Below are 25933 nucleotides of genomic sequence, written 5' to 3' on the forward strand. Positions count from 1 at the left end.
TCAGTTGGCTTATGGGACTTAAGGTTTATAGGCCTATGGTCTTATGGCCTTATAGGCCTATTGCCTAAGAAATTAGAATCCAAAAAGAATAACAACGAAAAATTGAACATTAAGAACATGTTCTGATTTACTGAAAACAACTGAACTGAACTGATTAGAGCTGAGCTGAAGTGAACTGAACTGAATCGTTTATGAGAGAAGAAAATTAAAACTGACCCTTAGTCATTAAGACACTCTCCTCACAAGTGAATTTCAAGAGTATCATACTATAGTAAGAAAAATTAGATATGAATATCCAATGCCGAAGTTCACAAGGATCAATGAAAAGACTAGAGCTGTCAATTCGGGTAAATAGGTCGGGTAAAAGTGGGTCGGGTCAACTCGGGTTGGGTCAATTCAAGTTAATTTCATAACCTATGCGGGTCGGTTTTGGGTCGGGTCATGCTTGACTGGGGTCACGTCGAGTCATACTTCTTATCGGGTTTGGGTCAGGTTTAGGTCGGGTAATGACATGTCGGGTTACATTCGGGCCGTGTGAATAATAGGTCGGGTTTAATTCGGGTTTTCACGGGTTAAAACGGGTTAAGATAATTCTCGTGTTCGATTCAAGTCAAAGTCAATAATTTGCGGGTTAGAATCAGGTCTAGAAATGGCAACGGATCGGATTCAAGTCGGATGTGGCTAAATCCAAATCCGATCCGTTTAGTAAACGGACCCTGGACTCGGATCCGAATCCGATCCGACTCGTAATTTTCGGATCCGAATCCGGTCCGTTTATACGGACCTCCGAAATGATCCGAATATTTTTTAAATTTTTATTTTTTGTAATGTCATATACCTATAATTGCTTGTATTGTCATACCAATTAAAGTATAAACATAACATATTTAAATTATAAACTAATTTACATAACAAAATTTTGCTACAAAACAAGCAAATAATTGTCCCAAGTTATAGAGCATATGCTTATACTCTCGGATTCGGACTCGGATCGGACTCTGTCGGACTTTGCGTAGGGTCCAAGTCCGATCCACCTCCAATTCGGATTCAGATCTATTTTATCGAATTTGGATTCGGACTAATTTTAAACGGATTCGAATTGGATTTTTTTCCTTCGGATTGGATCGGATTCGAATCGAACTCGGATTAAATTGCCATCCCTAATCAGGTCGGGTCATTCTCGGGTTTGAGTCGGGTTCGAATAAAGTCAATAATTTGCAGATTATAATCAGATCAGGTCATTTTCAAGTCGGGTCATTCTCGGGTTCAAGTCTGGTTCGGTTCAAGTTAATAATTTACGGGTTATAATAAGGTTGGGTCATTTTCAAGTCGGGTCATTATCGGATTCAATTCAGGTTATATTCAAGTCAATATTTTTGCAGGTTACAATCAGGTCGGGTCATTTCCAAGTCAGGTTATATACGGGTTCAACTAACTATAAATAGATAATTATCATTTTTATCAAGCTATTTATTTCCTTTTACTATAATATATATGGCATTATACAAGGGAACTATAGTCTATAATTTAGGAAGATATTTATCTCCTTTGACCATACAACAAATATATACTATATTTAACTGTTAAATTTGAGGATGATGCTCCTTTCTTTTGCTGGCCTGGACCGACTTGGTCTCCCTAGACAAAATGCTTTGATCAACAATAATAAAGGTGGTCTAAATTGCATTTAAGGTGATTTGAAATCTGGTCAGGAACAATTTGGGTTAAATTTAGATCGGGTCAATAACAAGTCGTGTTAATTTCGAGTCGGGTTAGAAACAGATCGGGTTGAATTTTTGGTTGGGTAAGTAATGGGTATGGTAAAATTCGGGTTGGGTCAATATAAAGTCGGGTTGAATTTGGGTCAGGTTAATAACAAGTCGGGTTGATTTCAGGTCAGGTTTGTAACAGGTTGGGTTAAATTCGAGTCGGATTACGAATGGGTCAGGTTAATAACAAGTCAGGTTGAATTCGGGTTTTGACGGGATAAAACGAGTTTGGGTCAATTTCGGTTCAAGTCAGGTTCGGTGCAAGTTAATTAAATTGGCCGTTGTAAACCGGTCAATGCAAGTTGTAAACCGGCAAATTGGCCGTTTAAAAGCAAATTGAATGGTTTCACACACCCAATTGGACTCCCGAATGATATTTGGGACCATGGTAAACATTTCGGCAATTTTTAATTTCGGATGAAAAAAAGTCAAAAAATTCCAAAATTTGAGGCTAATATCCACGCTTTTTGAGAAATTTTGGAGGTTTCAAGGTCCGGTGTTGAAAAGTCTTGGAAATTCATGGGATACATCTCGAGGTCATATAATGTCGTTTGGAACCATATATAATCATTATTTGTTTTCATAAATGTTCGTTGTAGGCTTGAATTAAAGAAATTGGTGTAGGCTGTAAACCGGTAAATTGGTCGTTGAAAGGCAAATTGGATTGTTTCACCCACCCAATTGGACTCCTGGAGGGTATTATGGACCATGGTAAATATTTCGGCAATTTTTATTTCCGGGCGAAAAAAATCAAAAAAATTCAAAATTGAAGGCTAATATCCGCGTTTTTTGAGAAATTTTAAAGGTTTCGGGTCCCGCTGTAGAAAAATCTTAATATTTTAGGGGATAAATCTCGGGGTCATATAATGTCGTTAGGAACCATATATGATCATTATATGTTGTCATAAATGTTCGTAGGAGGCTTGAGTTAATGAAATCCGTGCAAGTTGTAAGCCGGTAATTAAATTAGCTGTTTAAAGACAAATTGGATGGTTCCACCAACCCAATTGGACTCCCGGATGGTATTAGGGACCATGATAAATATTTTGGCAATTTTAATTTCCGGGCGAAAAAAAGTCAAAAAATTCCAAAATTAAAGACTAATATCCACGTTTTTTGAGAGATTCTGGCGATTTCGGGGCCTGATGTGAAAAAGTCTTGAAATTTTGGGGGATACATATCGGGGTCATATAATGTTGTTTGGAACCATATATGATCATTATTTGTTGTCATAAATGTTCGTGGTAGGCTTGAGTTAATGAAATCAGTGCAAGTTGTAAACCAGCAAATTGGTCTTTTAAAGGCAAATTGGATGGTTCCACCCCACCAATGGGACTCCCAGGCAATATTAGGGAACACTGTAAACATTTCTGCAATTTTTATTTGCGGGCGAAAAAAAGTCAAATTGAAGGCTAATTATCCACGATTTTTGAGAAATTTTCGAGGATTTGAGTCCGGTGTCGAAAAGTCTTGAAATTCTAGGGGATATATCTCGGGGTCATTTAATGTCGTTTGGAACCATATATGATCATTATTTGTTGTCATAAATGTTCGTGGTAGGCTTGAGTTAATGAAATCGGTGCAATTTATAAACCGGTAAATAGGCCGTTTTAAGGCAAATTGGATGGTTTCACCCACCCAATTGGATTTCAGGAGGGTATTAGGGGTCATGATAACATTTCGGTAATTTTAATGTTCGGGGGGAAAAAATTTCAAGGGATGTTCCAAAACCTTATTGCATTGATGAAAAATATGTTGCCACCTTCAATGATAAGTTTTTCTAACGTTGCTCTCTATCGTAAGTGCTATGAAACCCCAGTTTTGGCAATGTGAAGCTCTATAACTACGCACTATGTAGGCACCAAATTTTCCTTGCATTGGTTAACAATTTTTTCCCCAAACGTGAATATTTATTTTTCTGACAAACCAAATTGAATATTATTCTGGCCATTCTAGATTTCTAGCTCTATCTTAATTTAATTTTAATTTTAAATTTGTATCTCAATGATTCATTTATACAGTAAAATTAATCCTTCTTGGCTCTTGCCTACCATGAAACTTTTTATCTAATCTAAATTAACTTTTGTTAAAGTAGTCCATAACTTGAAAGCTGCTTTGTTATTGTGTATTGTACACTATTAACTTTTGCTAGGAGTAAATATTAAGCAATAAACATACTTTGATAGCTATCATTTCATTAACCTTTATTATATGTAGAAAATGAATAAATAAAAAGACACCCTTTTTATTATTGAAAAGGCCAAAGGGTTTAGAGTTTAGACCGTAGATTTATAATTCGTATATCTCAATTTTTAGAGGAAAGATTGTATAGTAGTGAGAGATGGAAAGAGCCTTTGAGTGTGAACAATCCATAAAAGTATTTGATTTGGGGAGTACATTGTTTCACCTTTGATAATTTGGTCATATCATCATCAAATAAAACAGTTAAAGACAAAAAAAAAAAGAGGGGGGGGGGGGAGAGATTGGAAAACTTGCTATTCCCAATATAAAAATACAATGAGTAACAAGGGTATATTTTCAACCTTTTTACATGAGAAGTAGAGTTAAACTCAAACAAATAATTAAACCATCATCAACTTAAACAGCTAAACATTCTGTTTCTGTTTAAGACTACTGTTATGATTCATAGTTCATGAAAGATTTTTTAGAATGTATTCATGTTAACAATGAACAATATTACATTCACAATTGTGATAGTGTGAAAGGCTATTTGTTAAGTTGATTAGCGTTATTTCCGCACCCACAAATTGACTTGTTCCGACCAAAAAGAGTGACCAATTTTTTTCACATGACTTGATTTCACATGAACAAAATGCCCTCACTTGTGGTGGGGCCAATAACATTTATGTATACTTTTTTTTTTGTAGGACACAAATTCCCCTTCTCATGTGAAGCATTCTAGATAGTGGCACACTAACCCAACACAAGATATCTTTTTAATTTTCCACTATTTTTTACTTGCTCCCCTTTTCCAATTACAACCACCTTTTTTTTTTTTTTTTTTTTTTTTTTTTTTATTTTTTTTTTACCTTCCTAGCATCTTTTTTTTGCTTAAACAAATAAATTAAGAAAGTAAATTAAAAAAGAAAAAAACTCAAATCAAGTACAAGCATTTGGGAGGAATCCGACCCGCCTACTAGCAACATCAAAAGAAACCCGAATACCCTGTTGTTGGATATTTCCAATAATCGACAACCCGCTCATTGTTCCCGCAAAAGCAAAGCAAAACCGACCCGACATATCAACCGGTATCAAATAATTGTTAGCAGGTAATGAAATATCCGCCCCATTGAAGTGCATTACTACCGTGGGCACCCGGACCTCGGTTTTACCTGACAAGTCGAAACACGTATCGAACAATGAGAACCCGGAGGCGGTCTTAAGAGACGATGCCCCGACTCGGAAGGCATCCCTTAAGGCAATATAAGCGGGTCGGGTTAACCGGGTAACGGACGTACCCGAGTCCAAGATAATGCCACCATTACCCGTACGGTCAATCTTGAAAAGCTCACCCGTGATACCAGGAACACGGGTCCCACCCACGCTAAACCCGAGTAACTCCACGTAGTAAAAAGTGTCTAATTTCGGGTTAGATATTAATGGGGTAAAAACAGCGTTTCGAGAAACCGCTGATGCACCGAAAACAACTGATGACGGTTTACTAGAAGCGGATCGGTCTAGTAAACAGTAGGAGAATTTGTTTCCGAACCGGTTACCGGTTTGAGAAGGAAAAGATAATTTCCCACGCCCTAAACCGAGTAAACCGGCAGCACCAACAAAAAGACCTTCATTATCATGACCACAACCAAGCGCAACGTTTGGAACCTTTGTTCTCCGAAACGTCATCGTTTCACTAGCGAACTCTCCCATGGTAAACGACCCATCACCGTATGACACCTGGTACGCGCATCTGTTGCCACGTAGAGCACATCCGGGTTGGTCCAATTGTTGGCAGATCTTGGACCGGCAAGGAATGGTCCGGAATGAACCGGATTGGACCGGGTTGAAGACTTGGTCGGTTTGATCGTAGCATCTCTTACAAGGTGAACATTGGAGCCAAACGATGTCGCTTCCAGTGTCTAGAACCATGTACATGTACCTCGGGGGTGAGCCCACGCCGAGTCGGGTGAAGTACTCACCGCTCCCTTGGGCTAACCCCGAGGTTACGGAACTGCTGAAGCCGCTCCCACCAGCGGCTCCAGCAGGAGCGCGAGGGTGGCTCGCATTCCTCCCGTGGTGGGAGCCAGCGCGGTGTCTATGCGAGACACCCTGAGCCCGGGCTAGGATAGACTCCACCCGGGCCTCATCGCGCTTGAGCTTTAAGGCAAAAAGCTCATCCTGGCTCAAATGCGGCTCTAGAGCGTCCAAATGCTCTAGCTGCAGCGCCACGGTGCTATCTAAAGAACCCGAAAGCTCGAACGATGTATCTACGGAACCGAATAGCTCCCCGTTTACTTGTAATTGGGCTGTTAGGTCCCATTCCGTGTTCGGAAGAAGGGAGGAGGGTTTAGGGAGAGGGTTGAGGAGAAGATTTTGAAGTTCAAGAGAAGAGGAGAGAGAAAAAGAGAGGAAAATAACAAAAGAGAAGAGAAGAAAAATGGTGGGTTTTCCTTCTTCCATGTTTTTTTGGAAGAAAGGTGGTGAAATGAGGGTGCAGAGATTCACATGGAGATGAAGAGTGAGCTTATAAATAAATGTGAAGCCATAACAACAAAAATAAATAAAAAAAAGTAAAAATTAAATTAATTTTTTGAAAAGAAAAGGTTTTGGAGGTATTATTATGAACTTGTTAATCGGTGCAAGTTTGTAGTACGTATCATATGTATGTTGGGTTTTGTTGTTGTAACTTGTAAGTGGTAACCCGTGTTTTTGTTTTCTTTTGTCTTAATTTGGGTGCAAATAAAATTGGATATGGATAGCTGAATTCTTATAAATTAGGTGGAGTTACAACTCATACAAGATGTTGCATTGTCTCAAACTACATGTGATTATTTTGTTTTAGTCAATGCTTATTTAGATAGTTTAATCTATCTATTCTTAATTAGATAGTTAATCTAAATCTAACTATTTTTTAACGATATTTAGCTTTGTCTCTCTATATTTGATAATAAAGATCATGTTTTCCTCCTCATTGCTAAATTGAGAGATAAGCACTCTGTAATTTTGGAGGATTGACCATAATTGATACAATTAATCTGACCTCTTTAATAGAACCGGTCCCATCAAATAATTTGAAATGGGGTTATTAAACTTATTGAACATGACATATCTTAACTTAATTTACTTAAACTAACTAACCATTAATGAGAAATTGAGAATTGATCTTAATTAATTTATACAAGTACAAACTTATGTACAAAGTAATTACTCCTACAGTCCTACCTTATATGTTAACATCACAAAATCAAAATCCTACCTTATAAGAATTGAATAATGTTTTTAAGAGAGAATGCATTACAACAATGATAAAATTCACATATTACCAAATCAAATACGAAGTGGCTAGTAGTTTGTCAAGGACATGTTATTTTCTTCTCGCCTAATAAACATAACGTATGATTTAAAAATATTCTAATGCAAGATTAATAAGATTCTATAATAAAGTCTATTCAAGATCATAATCAAACAAATTACAATAAAATAAATTTATACTAGGTACAATATAAATAGAGGTAGGGTTTTGGTTAAGGAAGAGCATGACGATTGAGGAGGATGGGTATTAGAATAATATAGAAGAAAACAAAAAACGGTACAGATAGCGGGAGTAATGTTTGGTCTGGTGAAGGTTGATATTTCAAGTAAAATTGATGAGACTGGGTGTATTGATTTTATTGTTGGTTGGGTAGATAGTACGTACAATTATCAGTCAAATTATAAATACGGAAGACTAGTAAGAGAGCATAGGAATGTGAGCTTATTAGGTTCCATAAATCTTCTCACGAACCAAGGCGTTTGTTGGTTGATAGTTATGCGGCTTGTGCCTTATTTAATGGATCTACTGCTTCACTAATCAGGTTTCTCTGGCACTCAAACTTTTGTTGCTCATTTAAAATGACTATGAGTACACCTACTACTCCCTCCGTTATATTAAAATTGTTCCTAATTAAACTTATAGCTAAGTTATTACTCCTTTAAGGGTATGTTCTCATTGATTGAACTGAGCTGAACTGAATTAAATTGAAATACATATTTTATAAGAGAAGGAAATTAGAAGATGAACTGAACAGAATTAAACTGAACTTATTAGAGCTGAACTGAACTTATTAAAGCTAAGCTGAACGAACTGAAAATAATCCTATTAGAACAGGCCTAAGATTACCCCAGCTAGACTTTACTGTTTGTGTTACACTTTTTCGCTTCTTACAATAATAAATGTATGTAGGAAAAAAAAAACCTCACATAAAGGAGTATAAGAAGTAGAATCACAATATTTTTCAAGCCTGAAATTATTGAATATTCACATAAAGACGACATTAAAATTAAAGACAATGTCATGAAAATGGCATGATATGTAACCATTACAGATTTGAAGAAGCCAAGTAGGTCGATATATGTGGGATATACGAGGTGATGAAGCAAAAGAACTTGAAGGTAGCATCTTTAGCATGTTCTCATTGATTAAAGTTGTAAGGTCACCACTTGCCACCAGTAAAGGCTAAAGTTATGAGGACATTGAGCTAAAGTTTTCCCTATTCCTTTTTTTTCCTATCAACAAGAAAGAAGATGTCCCATGCGGCCATGCGTAATATGCATTACATAGAGTTGTAATTTACGAGTACAAAGAAACGGTCACGGAATATTACCCGCCTGAAAAAATACTTAGATGGTAATACATAATATTACTCCCTTCATCTCTATTTGGTCTTCCTACGTAACTTTTTAAAACTTGCTCGCTGTATGTAAAGTAATGAGTGTATATCTTGTAAAACTCATAATTAAGCATAAATAGGGTTATTACTATAATAATTCTACGTGGCAGGCTAAGAAGTGTCTATTATTTGGGGGAAAGGGCAGCATTCCAAAATTTCCCAGAGTTGCTTTTAGCTGTAGATCACAGTGACAACAACTACTTATCGAGTGGAAAATAGAATCCTATTTTCAGGCACTATATCAAGCATGTCGTCTACGTGGAGCAATCACAGTAGGATCCATCTAAATCCGACGGCCATGAGTAATTGGCACTATTAGCCAAAGATTGGAAAAATAATGATGCAATGTAAGTGGAATAAAATCACCACTTCATCAATCTCAGAGCTAATTACGGCGTCAGGGGCTGAGGCTAGCAAAAGAGACATGATATCTGAAAATTTTAACAGAACATGTTTGGATGATTTTGCCATTATAAATATTCTTAAATTATATAGGCACTCCGTATATGTAATCCTGACCTCCCGACTAAGAATAGAAACTTAGAAAGGTATAACTAGTACTCCGTAGTAAGATACAAACCCAAATATTGCATAACATTGTGCGACACATGGTTAGTGTTTTTTGCCATAAATTTCCCCATTTCACACTGCTATATAGCAATACGAAGCATCCTATTGTAAATACATAGTCCTAAAGCTTGAAATATTGCTCCTTAGAGTAATAATGATAGACTACTAGGTGATGGATTGTTGTAAAAAATACAGTAAAGCATAAAGTTGTACAAAGTGTGATTTGTAACGAGGTCTTTAGTGACCAAATAGAATACCAACACCCCTTTTTCATAATCCTAGACAGTGACCGAGAGAGTAGGCAATATTACACAAGACAATTGGTCTTTGGTCCCCTCAAATGCAGAAAAAACTTAATGTAGGTGCTCTTAAATGGGACAAATTTACTTATCTCATTGGCAGTGAAGCATCCTAGGAATACTGCAGTAGATCAAGATAAGAAAGAGCTCATGGTCCCTGCCACTGCGCCACATAAAATTTGATTAGAGCATCAAAACCATCTCAAAGAGGTAAAGATGAGTATGCAGTCGCTACTTACTGAGAGCCTTAGCATAACAACAACTCATAGCTAGGTTTGCTTCTCAACTAAATTCGTGTGTGGACTGCAATTCTATCATCCGGGACTAACAGGGTCATTAAGTAAAAATGTGGTGTAAACTTAAGTATTAAGGTCGGGACAATGAGATTGTTATTTCCAGGTGGAAGAAGTAATAATTAAGGCCTGCCTCAGGCACACACTGTGTAAGGTAATAATGAAATGTAGATTTAGCGAGAACAAGGAGGAACCTTTCGGTGAAGATAAGGGAAGACATCCTTCCCCACTTTTCATCCTTAAGCTAATGCCAGCCTATAAAATTCACTTCAAATGTTTAAAACCTTACCTTGAATGGCTTTTTGGGGACATTGTGAGCATGTCCTCTGCTTACGTACTATACCACTAAGCTTCGTATCTCACATCATGGAGGTAAACATATAAAGTCAACACTTCATATTAAAGATGATTATAGTATTCATAAGAAACAATTACATACCAAGTGTTTCATAGCTCGTACATTATTTTAGAAAATCACAAAATACCCACAGCCTTTCCAAAAGTAACAACGGTATTTTTTATTAAATTTCTCAAAACGCCCTACAACTGCAACATATAGCATGCACATGGCATCCCAATGATGTAAGAACTAAAGGTACATAGATCCAATATGTGTGCTTCACCCACCAACACCTAAGAATACACACACTTCTGTATAAACTACCATTGTGCGATGGTAGAATCCTTGTACTAAAGCTGAGTGATGCAGAAAGAGTTGAATGATCCAACCATTGTGATGGTCCATCTTCAATTATGAATGGTGAAAACAATGTGATAATTTATTTCTGAATGTAAGGGACTATCCAAGGCTGGAAGTGGGCCTATATATGAGTACTTGAGTCTAGAGTGATAATAACATCATGCTTAAGGACCAGACCTCATCATCATACTTTGTATTTATATTAATTATTAAGTACATCTTTCTTCGTCAAATCAAAAATGCATCCATTAGGCCAGAGCTGCCTCAGAAAGTCCTAAAATCAAGTCATGTAAGAGCTAATCTAGATAAACAATGGAGGAGAGCCTCCAAGGTGCTCCAAGCCAAAGTAAGAAATCACCACCATTGACAATCCTTTGCACCTTAGTTGTCAAGCCTGACACCAATCATAGTTTACATTGGACCAAAAACTGCTCCAATAAAAATCATTTTTGAAAACTTTAATGAAACTGAAAGGTGGTGATAAACTGTGACAGATATGAAACCTCTATTCCTCATCCCTACCCTTGCTAGTGTGTCAGTCAGATATATTCCCCAATTCCTCAAATTCCAATTATCCTTTAGGAGACCCTACTCTTTCACGCATACCCCTAAATGCTTCGTGTTTGAACCTATATAAAGTTAGGCTTCTATGTCTGTGTTGTATATAAACAATCCTGTATGAAACTAGTAGTTTCAACCACAGCCACCAAGTGCATACATGCATTCAAGATCTCAATATAATGTATGAAAAGAGGGACGGCATTAAAATGCATTAGGCTAATTTTTTTTTTTTTTTTTTTTTTATAAAAAATGGACAGACAAGTTGAAATGTGCAACTGGGAACAGAGATAACATTCAGTAACCATATCTTCTAATTATATTCAGTATTATCAGCATGGAAATTTTGCTTGCAAGTTGCAGCAATATAAGCACTAAAGCAATGTCTAGTTAGTATAACTCACCTAGTTGTTGAACAGCATTACTTCTCCCTGGACCAATCCCCACTCTTCCCTCCAGTTTTAAGCTCGAGCCTCACATTTGATATTTCAATATTTTTTGAGGCAGCCTTGCACATATCATAAATGGTTAGCCCAGCAATGCTGACAGCAGTCAGAGCTTCCATCTCGACCCCAGTCTTTCCCGTTGTTGAGGCTTGTCCGTGGATATTGACACTGTAATCCCGGTGATTTAAAGTCAAATCAACATCCACATGTGACAGGCTAATGTTATGGCAAAGTGGGATAAGGTTGCTAGTTTGCTTTGCTCCTGTAATTCCTGCAATTTTGGCCACACTAAGCACATCTCCCTTGGCTAATTGGTTTGCTGACACCAAATCAAACACCTCCTTTCCCAATACAACTTTGCCACTGGCAACTGCCGTTCTTTTGGTGTTTTGTTTGGGAGAGACATCCACCATTTGTGCCTCCCCTTGCTTTCCAATATGGGTTAGTCCACATACTTTTTCAGATATTTCAGAAGTTGAAAACCGAGTATCTTGAGTTACATCTCCAGAACCACTTGAACCTAAAGGGCCTGCTGATGAAGGAGGTTCACCAAATATGTCTTCCAGTTCCTAAACTCATAAATTCGGATAAACATCACTTAGTACACTACATGAGAAAGCATCCTAAGTTAAGTATCAAAAAGGAAAATAGTATTGCTATACAAAGAAGAAAGCATAATGATGTACAAATTTATTGAACATAAATCTCATCATATCAAACTACAATTCATACCCATTAATCATCCATTGTGTCAATTAACAAACCAAAAAAATCCAAAAATCTAGACATGGGAAATTGACAGCTCAATAGGGTTTAATTATGTTATTTATGAAAACAAAACCTCCAAATGTAATCTAATTTAATCAAATCAAACATTTTCATATAAATTTAACAAAAACTCTTTAACTTTCAATACATCATTCAGTAGAATTTTCTTCAAAACTATTGCACTTAATTACAAGTTAAGCAATCCAAAGTGCAAATTTCATATAGGATCAAATATATATTTGTTTAATATGTATTGTAGTAAGCAACCATATAGGTCATTGGCATACCTTATTGAACTCCGCAATGGAGGAGGCAAGGTCATGAGTGTTCTTAGTTGATAAGAATCTTTTAGAAAGAGAAAATGTAGTAGGAAATTTTCGCAGAAGCATCACCAACTCCAATTTAAAGAAGCGCAACCTCTACAAGTCAAATCCAAACAAAGCATTACAAATATAAATAGAGACTAGTAGTACAAGTATGAAGCATATAACATAGGCATTCTATACACAATACACTAGTGGTGGTTGTTTAGCAAGCAAATACTCGATATGCGGGTTTATAACATTACACAAGGGAAGTTCACAAGTTAATCCCTATATATATATATATTTTTTTTTTTTTTTTTTTTTTCATCTTGATCAAATTATTCGTATATAGAGAAGACGCCGAGACAGGCCTTGGCCTTTGCGAAATTTCATTTGCACAGCAAAACATCATCACTTGCAATACAAAAAGTGCTCTATAAATTCTAAACTCAGCAAAATGTATAGGTTTTCACAAGTAAACATCTTTTGTCCAATAAATATAATAAGTAATCAATGGAAAATCAACCAATTACAGAAAATCAAAGTTCTATACCATAGTTCAATTTACAATTTGAATTACAACCTACAAAATCAATTTCCACAATCTAGCATTTCACAATCAGCATATGTATTTGAATAATTACCATGTATACAATCTATAATCATTTGCAAAGTAATAATCATAATCATATTTGTAATGTAAAGAGTAATTAGCAAGTAAAACAAACCCAAAATCATAATTGTGTCACAAAACAATAGTCCCCCAAATCAACACCAAGAATCATTAGACTGTATTAAAGCAAAATTAGAGAATAAGATATCAAATACAAACTTTAAAGTATTCTAACCTTTTCCGTGAAGTATAAATCGCAACAATTTAGACAGTAGAAGAATTCAGAATGGCGGCAGCAGGGTGGTTGGTATAGCGGAGCAGGGGTTACCGGCGGCTATGAGAGAAGTTGAGGGGAAAATGCTCACAAGAGTAGAAAATTGAATAACTTGGCAACTCGCATTATAAGATTGACATTTGTTTTTCAATTTTTCTTTTTTTTTTTAAAAAAAAAAAATTGTCCATTAAAAATATTTATTTTGCAAATTGTAGTTTTTTTTTTTTTAAAAAAATTGCAAATTCTATTTTCCTCGATTTGCGTGTTGAAAATATTTGTTAAAGTTCTTTAGGGTTATTTTGTTAGATTCCAAATTGAGCTTGGAATTGGAAAAAAATTAACGTATAGGCCTCGTTTTAGGGGTCGGTTTCGTTGATGTTATGTTTTTTAATGCGCAAAACGAGGTAATTCGGTTAATTTTTATAAACATTACATTAATATTTTCAATATATGTACTATCCTAGAAATGGTTATTGTAATACCCGAGATTTTAAAACCTAATTTATTATACGCTAATATTTATTTTATTAGCTTAATTAAAGTTTTGTTTCTGTTTTAACAAGAACGAATGTTTTAATCTTGAATTTTATTTTAATATTATATTATTTCAGAAGCTAATTTTAAGGAAAGTAAATTATTATTTTACAGCTTATTTCCGGTCAGTAAAATGTTTAAAGATTTGTATCAAAATATGTATTTTTACCCGAAAAAAAATGACCAAAATGCCCTTACTTATCATAAGAGACAAAATCCACCTCCTAACTTCATCCCTTTTTCACCACTAAGAAAAGAATTGATAATTTCATTTCTCACTGTTTCCTTTACCATTAGTTGCCTAATTCTTGTGATAATCTTATCACTTAATAAACTTTTATAATCTTTTCTTGTAAGCTATTGATCCTTCACCGTTAAGAAACAAAAGAGCAAAGGATAAACTTTGCTTCATTCAACTAGAAAACAAAACCCACCTCTTGCTTCTCTATTCCCCTCACGGTTAAGAGCTTTATAATACAAAGTCTAATTTTGCCTTTCCATATAATTGGTCACTCAAAACCCCATGATTATCAATTTAGCAAATCTTGATCTTATCTTCTTCTTTCTTTCAAGTTCATTCTAGCAACCATATTACTCTATATATATATAAAACGTCACCACCGTTCACTAGTGTCATTAACTCATTATATACTTTCTTTTCTCCTTTCGTAAACTTTCTTGTCAAACTAATGAAAATGGCCTTCTAAGACCCATTACCTTATTGCTTCGTATACTACTAATTAGCCCAAGGTATAAGAAGTATTGTTTCAATGTTCATATTTATTCTTTAAAGAGAAATCTTGTTATCTAGTATTGTTTTTCTTGTAATACAAAAATAATTCTTATACTTAAATTAATGATTTAGTGGAAAAACTATGACTTCTTTGAGTCATAAAGCTACGTATGGTATTACTTGTATTTAGAAATAAGTTTGTTGATTTTATACTAAAATAATTAAAGAGTATATTTTTAATCATTTTTCCTACTAATGCAATAATTTATATTTTCAAGAAGAATCGGACCTCGGAGCTCAGTGAGAACGATAGAATAAAGGCTAACAGGAAGGTTATTAGACCGTAAATCGAGGTAACGGCTATTGCTAGTACCCGCAATTCCCTTCAAAATGTGTTTATAAAAGCATGATGTCAATTTTGAAAGTTAATTATATCTCTGGATTTATTGACTTGCGGGATGATGATTGTGTTTATTAATGTACTCCAGTCTAATGATTTATATGAATGATTTTATTGATAAACGTTGTTTTATTGATCTTTGGATCTTACGAAATTATGTCATGAATCTATGAATGACTTATGTAAAAGTTACACAACATGATAAATAACAGTGAAAAACCTAGTCCGTCTGGCAGTATATGTTTACAGGTTACTTTTCGGTCATGCATGTACCCATGGGGCATTAGCCCAACTATGTCGAGCATCTGCTCTATGTTATGGGCACCGGCCCATCGCGGAAGACGTTCCGCCATGTCATACTTGCCAGCGACTAGCATGTTAATATGAACGTTATATATATATCATTATATGAATTTTATTAAATGTTTTAAGATACTCTATTCTCCCTGTTTTGTTAACTAAAATGAATTGAAATGATGTTACACTACTAGAGTAGTTCGTTACTGAGTCTTCGACTCACTCGTTTTTATGTTTTTATGTTTTAGGTACTACTGGGGATGATGGAGACGAGTAGTAGCGAGGATTTTACTTTCAGTTATCACTTAATAGTAGTTATAGTTTTAATTTGTTTAATTTGAATAGTAAGACTAAGCTACTTAGTAAAGTTTGAGATAAGATAGGATTTTCTATTATAAAAATTAAGAATAATGTTTGTTATAAATAGATTACTATGTTTTATAAATCAAGTTTGTTAATTAAGTATGTTTGTTGCCTTGTAAATCTCGTGAGGGATTTACGGCAGTGACGTCCCGACCGTGTTAGGTTAATTCCGCTGCTAAGATTATCTTAATAATTGAATTAGAGGTCGGGGTGTTACAGTTATAAACTATGTGGATATGTTTCTTAAAGGGTTAATTTAAGAATTTATATTAAATTATGTGTCATTGATGTCATTAGTGCTTGGTTAATGCTTAATTTTACTTTGTCTTACTTTAGAAATTATTGTTGTATTTACCTTTTTTTTAAGCATAATGTTGGTCAAAATTATGTGTCCAGGTGATAAATAGACAAAGATTAAAACTAGTAAACAAAAAGGGGGGAAAAATAAAAACCTTGCAAAAGTTATAGTACTATATACTTCATTACTTCGTATATTTTTAACAAGGATGTTATGAAAATAAAAAGACAAAAATTATAACTAGTAAACAAAAGGGAAAAAATAAAATAAAACCTTGCTAAAGTTGTAGTACTAAGGATAATGTCATGAAAATAAAATTAATTAACCTTCCTATATATTAGAATCCTATAGGCATAGATGTATAACCAACTCCAATGTATAAACTATAAACGAACTTAATTTGACTTAATAAAGTTGTAGGTTGATTTTATTCTTGTTTAATACTCCATAAAATCTAAGTCAAAGCCTCAAAGGGCATAATGGAAAAATCTTAAATATCTCGCTTTTTTTTTTTTCTCAATTTTCATATTCCTATTATTTTATTAGATTGTTCGATCTTAAAATATGGTTCATGCACTTTATCTATTTCCTATCCACCCTTAATTTTCTAAGCACGCATAATTTGTTTCTTAACATCTTTATAGGAGATTTATTAGAATGCCCACTAACATAGCATGATCCATGTAGCCAGCCTTAAGAAAAGCAATCATCTTGATTTGAACCATTAAAGCTTTTAGTAGAGATGATAATTAAGTAACTATTAGTACTAACAAAAGCAATCATCTTGATTTGAACCATTAAAGCTTTTAGTAGAGATGATAATTAAGTAACTATTAGTACTAACAAAAGCAATCATCTTGATTTGAACCATTAAAGCTTTTAGTAGAGATGATAATTAAGTAACTATTAGTACTAACAAAAGCAATCATCTTGATTTGAACCATTAAAGCTTTTAGTAGAGATGATAATTAAGTAACTATTAGTACTAACAAAAGCAATCATCTTGATTTGAACCATTAAAGCTTTTAGTAGAGATGATAATTAAGTAACTATTAGTACTAACTATTTTTTATTTGATGGAGTTTATAACTATAGCAATAGTTTTGCTTTGTTCATATCTTGCTGCAAAGGTCATATACCAATGGCTTAAGCTCAACTTACATACACCACACAAGCTCCCACCTGGCCCACCAAGGTGGCCCTTTTTTGGAAACCTTCTTCAATTAGGTCCACTTCCACACCGTGACTTCGCCTCCTTTTGTGAGAAATATGGACCCTTGGTCTACCTAAAGCTCGGCAATGTGGGTGCCATAACCACTAATGATCCAGAAATCATACGTGAAATATTGGTTCGACAAGATGAGGTTTTTGCCTCTCGACCACAAACATTAGCCGCAACCCACCTAGCCTATAATAGTGGCGATGTGGCCTTAGCTCCAATGGGCCCAAAATGGAAAAGAATGAGAAGGATTTGCATGGAGCACTTGCTCACGACTAAAAGACTCGAGCTCTTTGTGAATCATCGAGCTGAAGAAGCCCAACATTTGATTCAAGATGTATGGGGTCGTTCCCAAGGAAATAAGGCGGTTAACTTAAGGGATGTGTTGGGCTCATTTTCTATGAACAATGTAACTAGGATGTTGTTAGGGAAGCAATACTTTGGAGCTGGAACGGCGGGTCCACAAGAGGCCCTAGAGTTCATGCACATAACACATGAATTGTTTTGGCTATTAGGCTTGATTTACTTGGGTGATTATTTGCCAATTTGGAGGTGGGTTGATCCATATGGGTGTGAGAAGAAAATGAGAGAGATTGAGAAAAGGGTTGATGATTTTCATACCAAGATAATTGAGGAGCATAGAAGGGCAAAGAAAATAAGAGAAGATTTGGGAGTAGATGATGGAGAAATGGACTTTGTGGATGTTTTGTTGACCTTGCCTGGAGAAGATGGAAAGACACACTTGGAAGATGTGGAAATCAAAGCTCTAATCCAGGTACCCTTGCCTTAATTGAGTAAAATACAGTAGTAGATTTGATAAGTAAAATACTGTTCCATTCATACCATGGGATCTACAAACGCTAAACTTAACAATTTTTTTAAGAAGAAAAAGTAAAATATCATGTTAAAAAAAATAAAAAATAAAAATATGCAAGCATAAAAAATTGATGATGATTTTGACTTATATAGTGAAGCAAAGAGAAGTTTATTTACTATCGAAGGAAAAAGATTCTAGAAAGAAAATTTTGTTAGTGGAGTTAAATCAATGTTACCAACAACAATAACATTAATCCAAATATAATTTATCAAGATACAATTAGGAGAATTAGTTTGAATGTGTATTCTTATTGCTCGACATGGAGTACATTTATCGTAAACATCTAATTAGTTTCAAGTTCCTCATTGTATCACCGCATATTTTAAAATCATTATTCACACAATTACTTGAAAATAGGATATGATAGCTGCAGCAACAGACACATCAGCTGTGACAAACGAATGGGCAATGGCTGAAGTAATAAAGCATCCACGTGTCCTTCATAAGATCCAACAAGAACTTGACACAATTGTGGGACCCAACAGAATGGTATTAGAATCAGATCTTCCACAACTTAATTACTTGCGTTGTGTTGTACGAGAAACTTTTCGCATGCACCCAGCAGGGCCCTTCTTAATCCCACACGAATCACTACGCCCCACCACAATCAATGGCTACGACATCCCAGAAGGGACACGTGTCTTCATCAACACACATGGACTAGGGCGAAACCCTATGGTGTGGGACAATATAAAGGAATTCTATCCAGAAAGACATTGGCCGTTGGATGGGAGTAGAGTTGAGATCAGTCATGGATCTGATTTTAAGATATTACCATGTAGTGCGGGAAAGAGAAGATGTCCAGGGGCCCCACTTGGAGTAGTGTTTGTATTAATGGGATTAGCTAGGCTTTTCCATGCATTTGATTGGTTGCCACCTGATGGAATGAAGCCAGAGGAGATTGATACCAAGGAAGTTTATGGGATGACTATGCCTAAAGCTCAACCTCTAATGGCTTTGGCTAAACCAAGACTTGCCCCTCATTTCTATCTATGATACATCTTAAGAGTTGCTCTAGCAATAGCTTCGCGTGTCTTTCTTTTTTTTCTTGTAAACATATAAATATTGGCTTGGACCGACTCCTATGCTTAAAAAGGTTACACTTTGTATGAAAATGATAGTCCTATAACTTGGTACTAGTTTTTTCGATTTACTAGAAAATTGTCTATGATACTTGACAATAATGCCGCTTTTCTCACAGTGTCACTACTAAGGCCCTATCTTATCAAATCACTTGAGTTTTGATTGAAGGTATCATGTACGGAGTATTTTTTTTATCCCAAAATTAATCGGAAAAGGAGCTTCATATACACCTAGGTGTATATAACAGACGAAACAACAAAACCCGAGTTCGAATCTAGGTGGGACCTTGTTTATAAATCATAGTTTCAAAATCGTCAAACCCTTTGATATGGCAATCTCTTTGATTTCCACCATCTTTCAAACTCAAACTGAAAGTCTGAAACTAAAACCATGAAAGTACAATACTTGATCCCCTCAAACCTGAATCTCTCTCTAACCTCCTCACACTCAGCTCCTCTACTCAAAATGGACGTTGAAACCGCCGATAAAATCCACGTCACTGTCACCGACATCCTTAATTCCTCCGACAGTGATTCCCTCACTGAGAAACAAATCCGACATCTTGCCTCCCTTAAACTCAACCTCGACCTCTCCGATTTGCCCCACAAATTTTTCATCCGACAAATCATCGAATCTTTCTTACGCTCTTCCGACCATCCTCAAAACGACACCGTTTTGCCCCCTAATTTACCCTCAACCTCCATTAATGAACCCCTCAAAGAAACTCCATTACCACACTCAGAAAGTAAGCTTTTTGATTCATGTCGAGTTATTTGCAAGGTGGGTTTTTTCGTTATTTTTCATTCAATTTCTATTTTTTTTTTTTTTAATTTAGTGTAATTTTGCTTTAAACCCTAATTTTGTACCTTAGATGTTAATTCAATGTTGCATTTTAATATCTGATTATATATTATACATTTTTAATATTTAATTTTATCTTATGTTATATATATATATATATATATATATATATATATATATTTTATTATGATCATAATCCTAAATTTTGCAGAAATTAATGTTGAATTGGTGATTTATTATGCACTGTTTAATTTTATAGTAATGTTGAATGTATTGTAGTTGTCACAAAAGAGAGATTTAGCAGTGAGAAATTCAGGAGGGAGAACAGTTGTTTCAATTGGAGAGTTATCTATGAAGGATGGGAAGGCCATTCCAACCCCAAATAAATGTAATTATAAACCTCCTCTTCCATGGTAAGCTGTGTTGTGCATTAACATTCAGATTGATAAGATATTATGTTATTTATGTACATTGTTGATTTGTACAGAATTTTGTTGTGTTCTTTGTTAAAGGGAATATACTAGGTGGACTAAAGTTTGAGAATTTTGGTTATCTAGTTGGTTGTTCTGTAATGTATTCATTTAAAGAGGTCGAAAGTTTGAACCAATTATTCGAGCATCCTTTTGTTGGTTATTGAGTTTTCCATTTAAAAAGTTTTCCTGTTGAATGTGAGTGTTGAAGCTCTCTTTAATTGGGAGGATAAAGAAATGAAATTTATTGCAAATACTTGTGCCAATTTACAAGATAATGAAGTGAACTGGTTGGAACTTACGGAAGGAGGAAAGTTTTATGCCGAACTTATCTAGCATTATTATGCATTCATATCTTTTTTTGTATCTCGTTTGCTTGATTGTTAATCTATGGTTTGAGGAGTGGAGGGAGATTGCATTGTTATGGATCAAAAAGGTGTTCCATTTGTTCCAAAGTAATAGCTCGAGTGTCAAACCTAGTCGAGTTTTAACTAGAATGTCTGGAAATGGTGATTTTACATCATAATTCAGTACATAACTTGACAAAGTACCTTTCAGAGTTTGCAAAATTGACCTAAGAAGTATATTGGAAGTTTGGAACATAGGGAGTATATGTTACACAGTTCATAATAGTCTCTTGATCTTCATTATCTTTTTTATTATTACTACTATGCTATGCATGTCATTAGTTCCTGCTGTTAAGCATGTGTGGTTGATGTGGCTGTCATAGATCTCGTCCTTTCTCTTTCATCTAATTTGTGCTGATGTGTTGCTAGGCATCAACTTATTTCCTGACCAATGGTCACTTCTCCGAAAGGGCATCCCTGCAGTTGATGAAGCTATAATAGAGGCTGAATCAAAAATAAGGTTGGTCCTTTTTCGGTTTAATAATCTTTTAGATTATGAAATTGTATTTCTCCAAGGCTTTTCTTTTTAGTCTTCCTTACTGCATGTATATATGGCTGAAATGACGATTGACATGGATGTCATGATGTATTCTGTAGATCTGAACTTGAGAGTAAACAAGGTTTTGATAAGCTTGATACATCTGCATATAGAAACAAACAGAATGGTGGAGAACACTTTGGACAAAGTGGAGCTGAATCAACTAAAAAAGATGGTGCATACCATAGAACTAGACTTATGGCCGCTAGAGAACATACTCAAGATACTTCAACTGTGGCTTCTACGCCCCTAAGACTTGTACCTATTGAAGTCATTCGTTTTGATGGTAAGAATTACCAGCAATGGGCTGATCGTATGGAATTATATCTGAACCAATTGAAGGTTGCTTATGTGCTTTCTGAACCATGCCCTAGTGGGCTGGGAGTTGCAGACAAGAATATTGCACAGACTTTATCTGCTGCAGAAAGATGGATGGATGATGACCATATATGTCGTCAAAACATCTTAAACTCCCTATGTGACAATCTTTTAAGACATTATTCTGAGAAATCAGGCACTGCTAAAGATCTTTGGGAAGAACTCAAGCTTGTCTATCTTCAGGAAGAACATGGAGCTAAAGTTTCTCTGGTTAAGAAGTATATTGATTTCCAGATAACTGAAGAGAACTCGATCTTTGAGCAAGTTCACGAGTTCCATCAGATTGCGGATGCACTTATTGCTTCGGGTATGTATGTTGAGGAAAAGTTTCATATGAACGTCATCATTTCTAAGCTTCCCCCATCTTGGAAACCCTTCAGCATCCAGTTGATGAAGGAAGACAACTTACCTGTATGGATGTTGATGAATCAGCTAAAGGCAGAAGAGGAATCTCGTCAGAAAGGTCATAAAGGTAACACTCTTGTTCCTAGGGCCGACTTTCCTGTGCTTCAGCCCCACAAGAAATTCGGACCCCAGAAAATTCCAATGAAGAAGCCTGGAGTTCCTCATGCTAGTCCTGAAGCAGACGGGGTTAAGAAGTTTAAGTTCTGCAACATTTGTAAGAAGAGGGGGCATTACATGGAGCAATGTTGGTTCCGGAAAACTGAAGGGATGGATAATGCAAATGTAAAGGATAGTGTCACTTCTACAAATGTTGTTGTTGGGAGCAATGGGGCAGACAAAGATGGAGCTGTAGGTGATAGTACTAATTAGGTACCTCGCTCTCCTCCTTAAACTCAAAATTATACTAATTATTCGTAATTAAATCATCATGTCTTTTGTGAACCATGCCAATGATTGGACTAGTGGAAAGGTTTTGCTGGCTAGGTAGGAATATGTAAAGAACCCTGAGGCAAGGGACAGAATATGGTGCGATGATCTTAGATTGTCTTATATGAAGTAATTTTTTGCTTTCATTACTAGCTCTTGGCGGGTATTATTGATTTGTAAATTTTTGATGGATCAATAATTTTACAAAAAGCCAAATAGAAAGCGAGATTTTATTAAATTATTATAAACCTAATACATAATCAATTTATAATCCGCAACAATTTGATGAAACCAAAAGAAATAGCATCCAACTGGTGAAAATCATTAATTTTCTTTCTCAAAGGATCTATCTCCCCTACCCTCTCCTTGATCTTATTTCCGCAAGTGGTAGCAGCATTTATGGCTGCACTTACCCTTGCACTTGTTGCTGTGTCAAAGTCTCCTGCTTTTATAGCCTCAAGACCTGCTTCTAGATCACCAGGAACTCTCGAGTAGATGCCCTGGCAATCTTCCAATACATTTTCTCCTATAGGACCGGTTATGTTGAGATTTAGGATCGTGCCAATGGTTGAATTAATGGCTTTGGCACTTGTTATACTCAACTTAAAGGAGATTGTAGCTAGTTGTGGGGCAGTTGATGTGAGGCTGCGAGGATCCGACCCAAGTGTTGATATGCAGGATTCGTAAGTGACATTTATCGGGTCAGCTTCAGAGATGTCCTTGCAGACAGGGAGTAAAAGGCTGGTTAAAGCAGCAGTTGTAAGTAAGCAACAGAGTACACTCATGACAAAGACATGAAAGATGTTTTTATTCATATTTGTTGGTGCTTTTAATCTGTGAACGGCTGTAGGCTGGCGCTGGAAATTGTTCTTTTTTGCGATTTTGCTCCCTTTTTTTTTTGTTCATGTATGCTATTGAAAATTTTTCGTCAAAGCTATATGGAGGTTATAGGGTGTTCTTGGGTCATACAAGAGTCAAATAGAAACGTATAACAATAATAACATGCACATTTTTATTCATGCATCATGAAACAAGCAAAAGAAACGTTATATTATGAAAATGTTAACACTAAAAAGCCTTTGCATGAGGGAAGACTGATGACCAAAGCCTGTGCTACATTATAATCAAAACACCTCATGACAATCATGACCTTAACATGAGAAAGTTTCGGGTTTATTACAACAAAATTTATTTCGAACCGAGAAAGTTTCGGGTTTATGACAATCAATCTAATGTGTAATACACCATGAATTATTAATTATTCATACAAAAACGTTTTAAGAATTATTTTTTCAAGATGACAGTAAAGGCAAGAAAAATATCAGCTAGCTTAAAATACTCAGAATTCTCCTTAGTTAAAGGAGACGCTTCTCCTTCCTTCTCCTTAAATGTATCCTCACAATCTGGACCGCTATCCATGGCTGCACTTATTCGTACATTAGCTGTCGATAGATCCTTACCCTTCAAAGCATCAAGCCCCTCTTGCAGATCACTCTGAGCATCCGAATACAGGTCTGAACAAGTTCCCAACGCGCTCTTGGCAAATGGGCTCAACTTAGGGTCTTTCCGGAGTTTAGCAATGGTTGTTATAATGGATTGTGCCTTAGATGAACTTAACTTAAAGGATATCTCTACTAATTCATCAATGGTTGGATTTGTGCTCCGACGATACGATGTCAATGCCTTGACACAGAAATCATAATTGATATTTTTTGGGTCGGATTTTGAGATTTTCATGCAAGTATCCGGTATAAGGTTAAGGTTTGTAGCTTTTGCTTGGGAAAAAGTTAAACAACCGATGAATACTACTAGAGACATAACGTAACACTCCATTTTTTTTTATTTTTTTTTTTATTTTTTTATTTTTAAGTTCTTTGAAAAAGGTGAACAAAGAAAATTAAGATCTAAGTATTACTAGGAAAATGGTGGTTTAAATAGAGGAAGAGTGTTCTAAAATCCAAATTAAGTTAGTGTACGATAATTAAGGTGGGAATCACACATATATGGTTATTATTCAATGCACTTCTTTATTCCAAGACATTTAAGCTCAATCATTGTTGTAAAAATGTAAAATATTACGTCCGTTTTCAATTCATACCATATAAACCAATCAATGTGATCACATTATATAAATGTATTCTATAATCCACTCATCCTCCATGTTTTTAGTTAATCGTTTTGACCTATGATATGATTGAAATTAGAATGATATTTCTTTTTTCATCTTTTTCTTTGAGCACAATTTCCTTGAAGTCTTTCGGTTTTGACCTCATCACTAATCAAAAAGGTAAAAGTTTAAAAACAATATAGTGTATTGTTTACAAGTTTAAAAGTCGTCCTTTTAAATGTTACACCTTCACATAATATTTAACATAAAAACTATCGGAGAAGCCAAACCTTTTATTAGAGGTGTCATTTTTGGGGACTATTTTGTCATAAAATCGTGTTAAATTAATTAATACTAGTCGGTTATATTGTAATTAGAGCTGTCAATTCGGGTAAATGGGTCGGGTAAGAGTGGGTCGTGTCAACTCGGGTCAGGTCAATTCGGATTAATTCCATAACCTATGCGGGTCGGGTTTGGGTTGGGTCATATATGCTTGAGTCAGGTCACGTCGAGTCATACTTCTTGTCGGGTTTGGGTCGATTTTAGGTCGGGTTACATTCGGGTCGGGTAAATAATAGGTCGGGTTTAATTCGGCTTTTCACGGGTTAAAGCGGGTTAGGGTAATTCTCGGGTTCGAGTCGGGTTCAGTTCAAGTCGATAATTTGCGGATTAGAATCAGGTAGGGTCATTGTTGGGTTCGGTTCAAGTCAATAATTTGCGGATTATAATCAGGTCGGATCATTCTCGGCTTCAAGTCCGGTTCGGTTCAAGTCAATAATTTGCGGATTATAATCAGGTCGGGTCATTCTCGGTTTCAAGTCCGGTTCGGTTCAAGTCAATAATTTGCGGGTTATGATCAAGTTGGGTCATTTCCAAGTTAGGTCATTCTCGGATTCAAGTCAGGTTATGTTCAAGTTAATAATTTGTAGGTTACAATCAAGTCGGGTCATTTCTAAGTCAGGTCATATTTGGATTCAACTAATTATAAATAGATAATTATCATTTTTATCAATCCAATTATTTTCCTTGACTATAATATATATGACAATATACTAGGGAACTATAGTTTATAATTTAGGAAGATAATTATCTCATTTGACCATACAACAAAT

At 35.4% G+C, this 25933-nt stretch overlaps 6 protein-coding genes across 9 annotated transcripts; 2 read left to right on the forward strand and 4 right to left on the reverse strand.

Annotated features, from left to right (window-relative positions):
- Positions 1-4265: 4265 nt before the first annotated feature.
- Positions 4266-6686, reverse strand: LOC110714499 (aspartyl protease family protein 2-like). Its single transcript, XM_021893029.1, has one exon. It carries the CDS (start codon positions 6408-6410, stop codon positions 4890-4892), a length of 1521 nt encoding a protein of 506 aa, XP_021748721.1. The 5' UTR covers positions 6411-6686; the 3' UTR covers positions 4266-4889.
- A 1313-nt stretch (positions 6687-7999) lies between these two features.
- Positions 8000-13624, reverse strand: LOC110714500 (cyclic pyranopterin monophosphate synthase-like). Of its 2 annotated transcripts, none has more exons than XM_021893030.1 (4): positions 13447-13623; positions 12581-12712; positions 11484-12094; positions 8000-9691 (listed from the first exon to the last, which is right to left on the reverse strand). In XM_021893030.1, exons 2-3 carry the CDS (start codon positions 12680-12682, stop codon positions 11501-11503), a joined length of 696 nt encoding a protein of 231 aa, XP_021748722.1. In that variant the 5' UTR covers positions 12683-12712; positions 13447-13623; the 3' UTR covers positions 8000-9691; positions 11484-11500. The 2 variants fall into 2 exon arrangements, with proteins under 2 accessions (XP_021748722.1, XP_021748723.1); XM_021893031.1 differs by lacking the exon at positions 8000-9691 and adding an exon at positions 10215-10915 and having other exon boundaries at positions 13447-13624.
- Positions 13625-14236: 612 nt separating this feature from the next.
- On the forward strand, positions 14237-19345 carry LOC110713969 (cytochrome P450 703A2-like). Of its 2 annotated transcripts, none has more exons than XM_021892422.1 (4): positions 14237-14769; positions 15031-15105; positions 15698-18104; positions 18564-19345. In XM_021892422.1, the coding sequence occupies exons 3-4, from the start codon at positions 17187-17189 to the stop codon at positions 19200-19202; spliced, it is 1557 nt and encodes a 518-aa protein (XP_021748114.1). In that variant the 5' UTR covers positions 14237-14769; positions 15031-15105; positions 15698-17186; the 3' UTR covers positions 19203-19345. The 2 variants fall into 2 exon arrangements, with proteins under 2 accessions (XP_021748114.1, XP_021748115.1); XM_021892423.1 differs by having other exon boundaries at positions 15034-15105.
- Positions 19346-19492: 147 nt separating this feature from the next.
- On the forward strand, positions 19493-22866 carry LOC110713968. 2 transcript variants are annotated; one of them, XM_021892420.1, is made up of 4 exons: positions 19493-20069; positions 20370-20478; positions 21337-21427; positions 21565-22866. In XM_021892420.1, the coding sequence occupies exons 1-4, from the start codon at positions 19680-19682 to the stop codon at positions 22655-22657; spliced, it is 1683 nt and encodes a 560-aa protein (XP_021748112.1). In that variant the 5' UTR covers positions 19493-19679; the 3' UTR covers positions 22658-22866. The 2 variants fall into 2 exon arrangements, with proteins under 2 accessions (XP_021748112.1, XP_021748113.1); XM_021892421.1 differs by having other exon boundaries at positions 19980-20069; positions 20370-20503.
- A 101-nt stretch (positions 22867-22967) lies between these two features.
- LOC110713970 (putative invertase inhibitor) lies at positions 22968-23550 on the reverse strand. Its single transcript, XM_021892424.1, has one exon. The coding sequence runs from the start codon at positions 23527-23529 to the stop codon at positions 22975-22977; it is 555 nt and encodes a 184-aa protein (XP_021748116.1). The 5' UTR covers positions 23530-23550; the 3' UTR covers positions 22968-22974.
- A 431-nt stretch (positions 23551-23981) lies between these two features.
- On the reverse strand, positions 23982-24803 carry LOC110713971 (putative invertase inhibitor). Its single transcript, XM_021892425.1, has one exon. The coding sequence runs from the start codon at positions 24545-24547 to the stop codon at positions 23999-24001; it is 549 nt and encodes a 182-aa protein (XP_021748117.1). The 5' UTR covers positions 24548-24803; the 3' UTR covers positions 23982-23998.
- Positions 24804-25933: the final 1130 nt, after the last annotated feature.

Source organism: Chenopodium quinoa, unplaced genomic scaffold, assembly GCF_001683475.1.
Source record: "Chenopodium quinoa cultivar QQ74 unplaced genomic scaffold, ASM168347v1, whole genome shotgun sequence".
Lineage (NCBI taxonomy): Eukaryota > Viridiplantae > Streptophyta > Magnoliopsida > Caryophyllales > Amaranthaceae > Chenopodium > Chenopodium quinoa.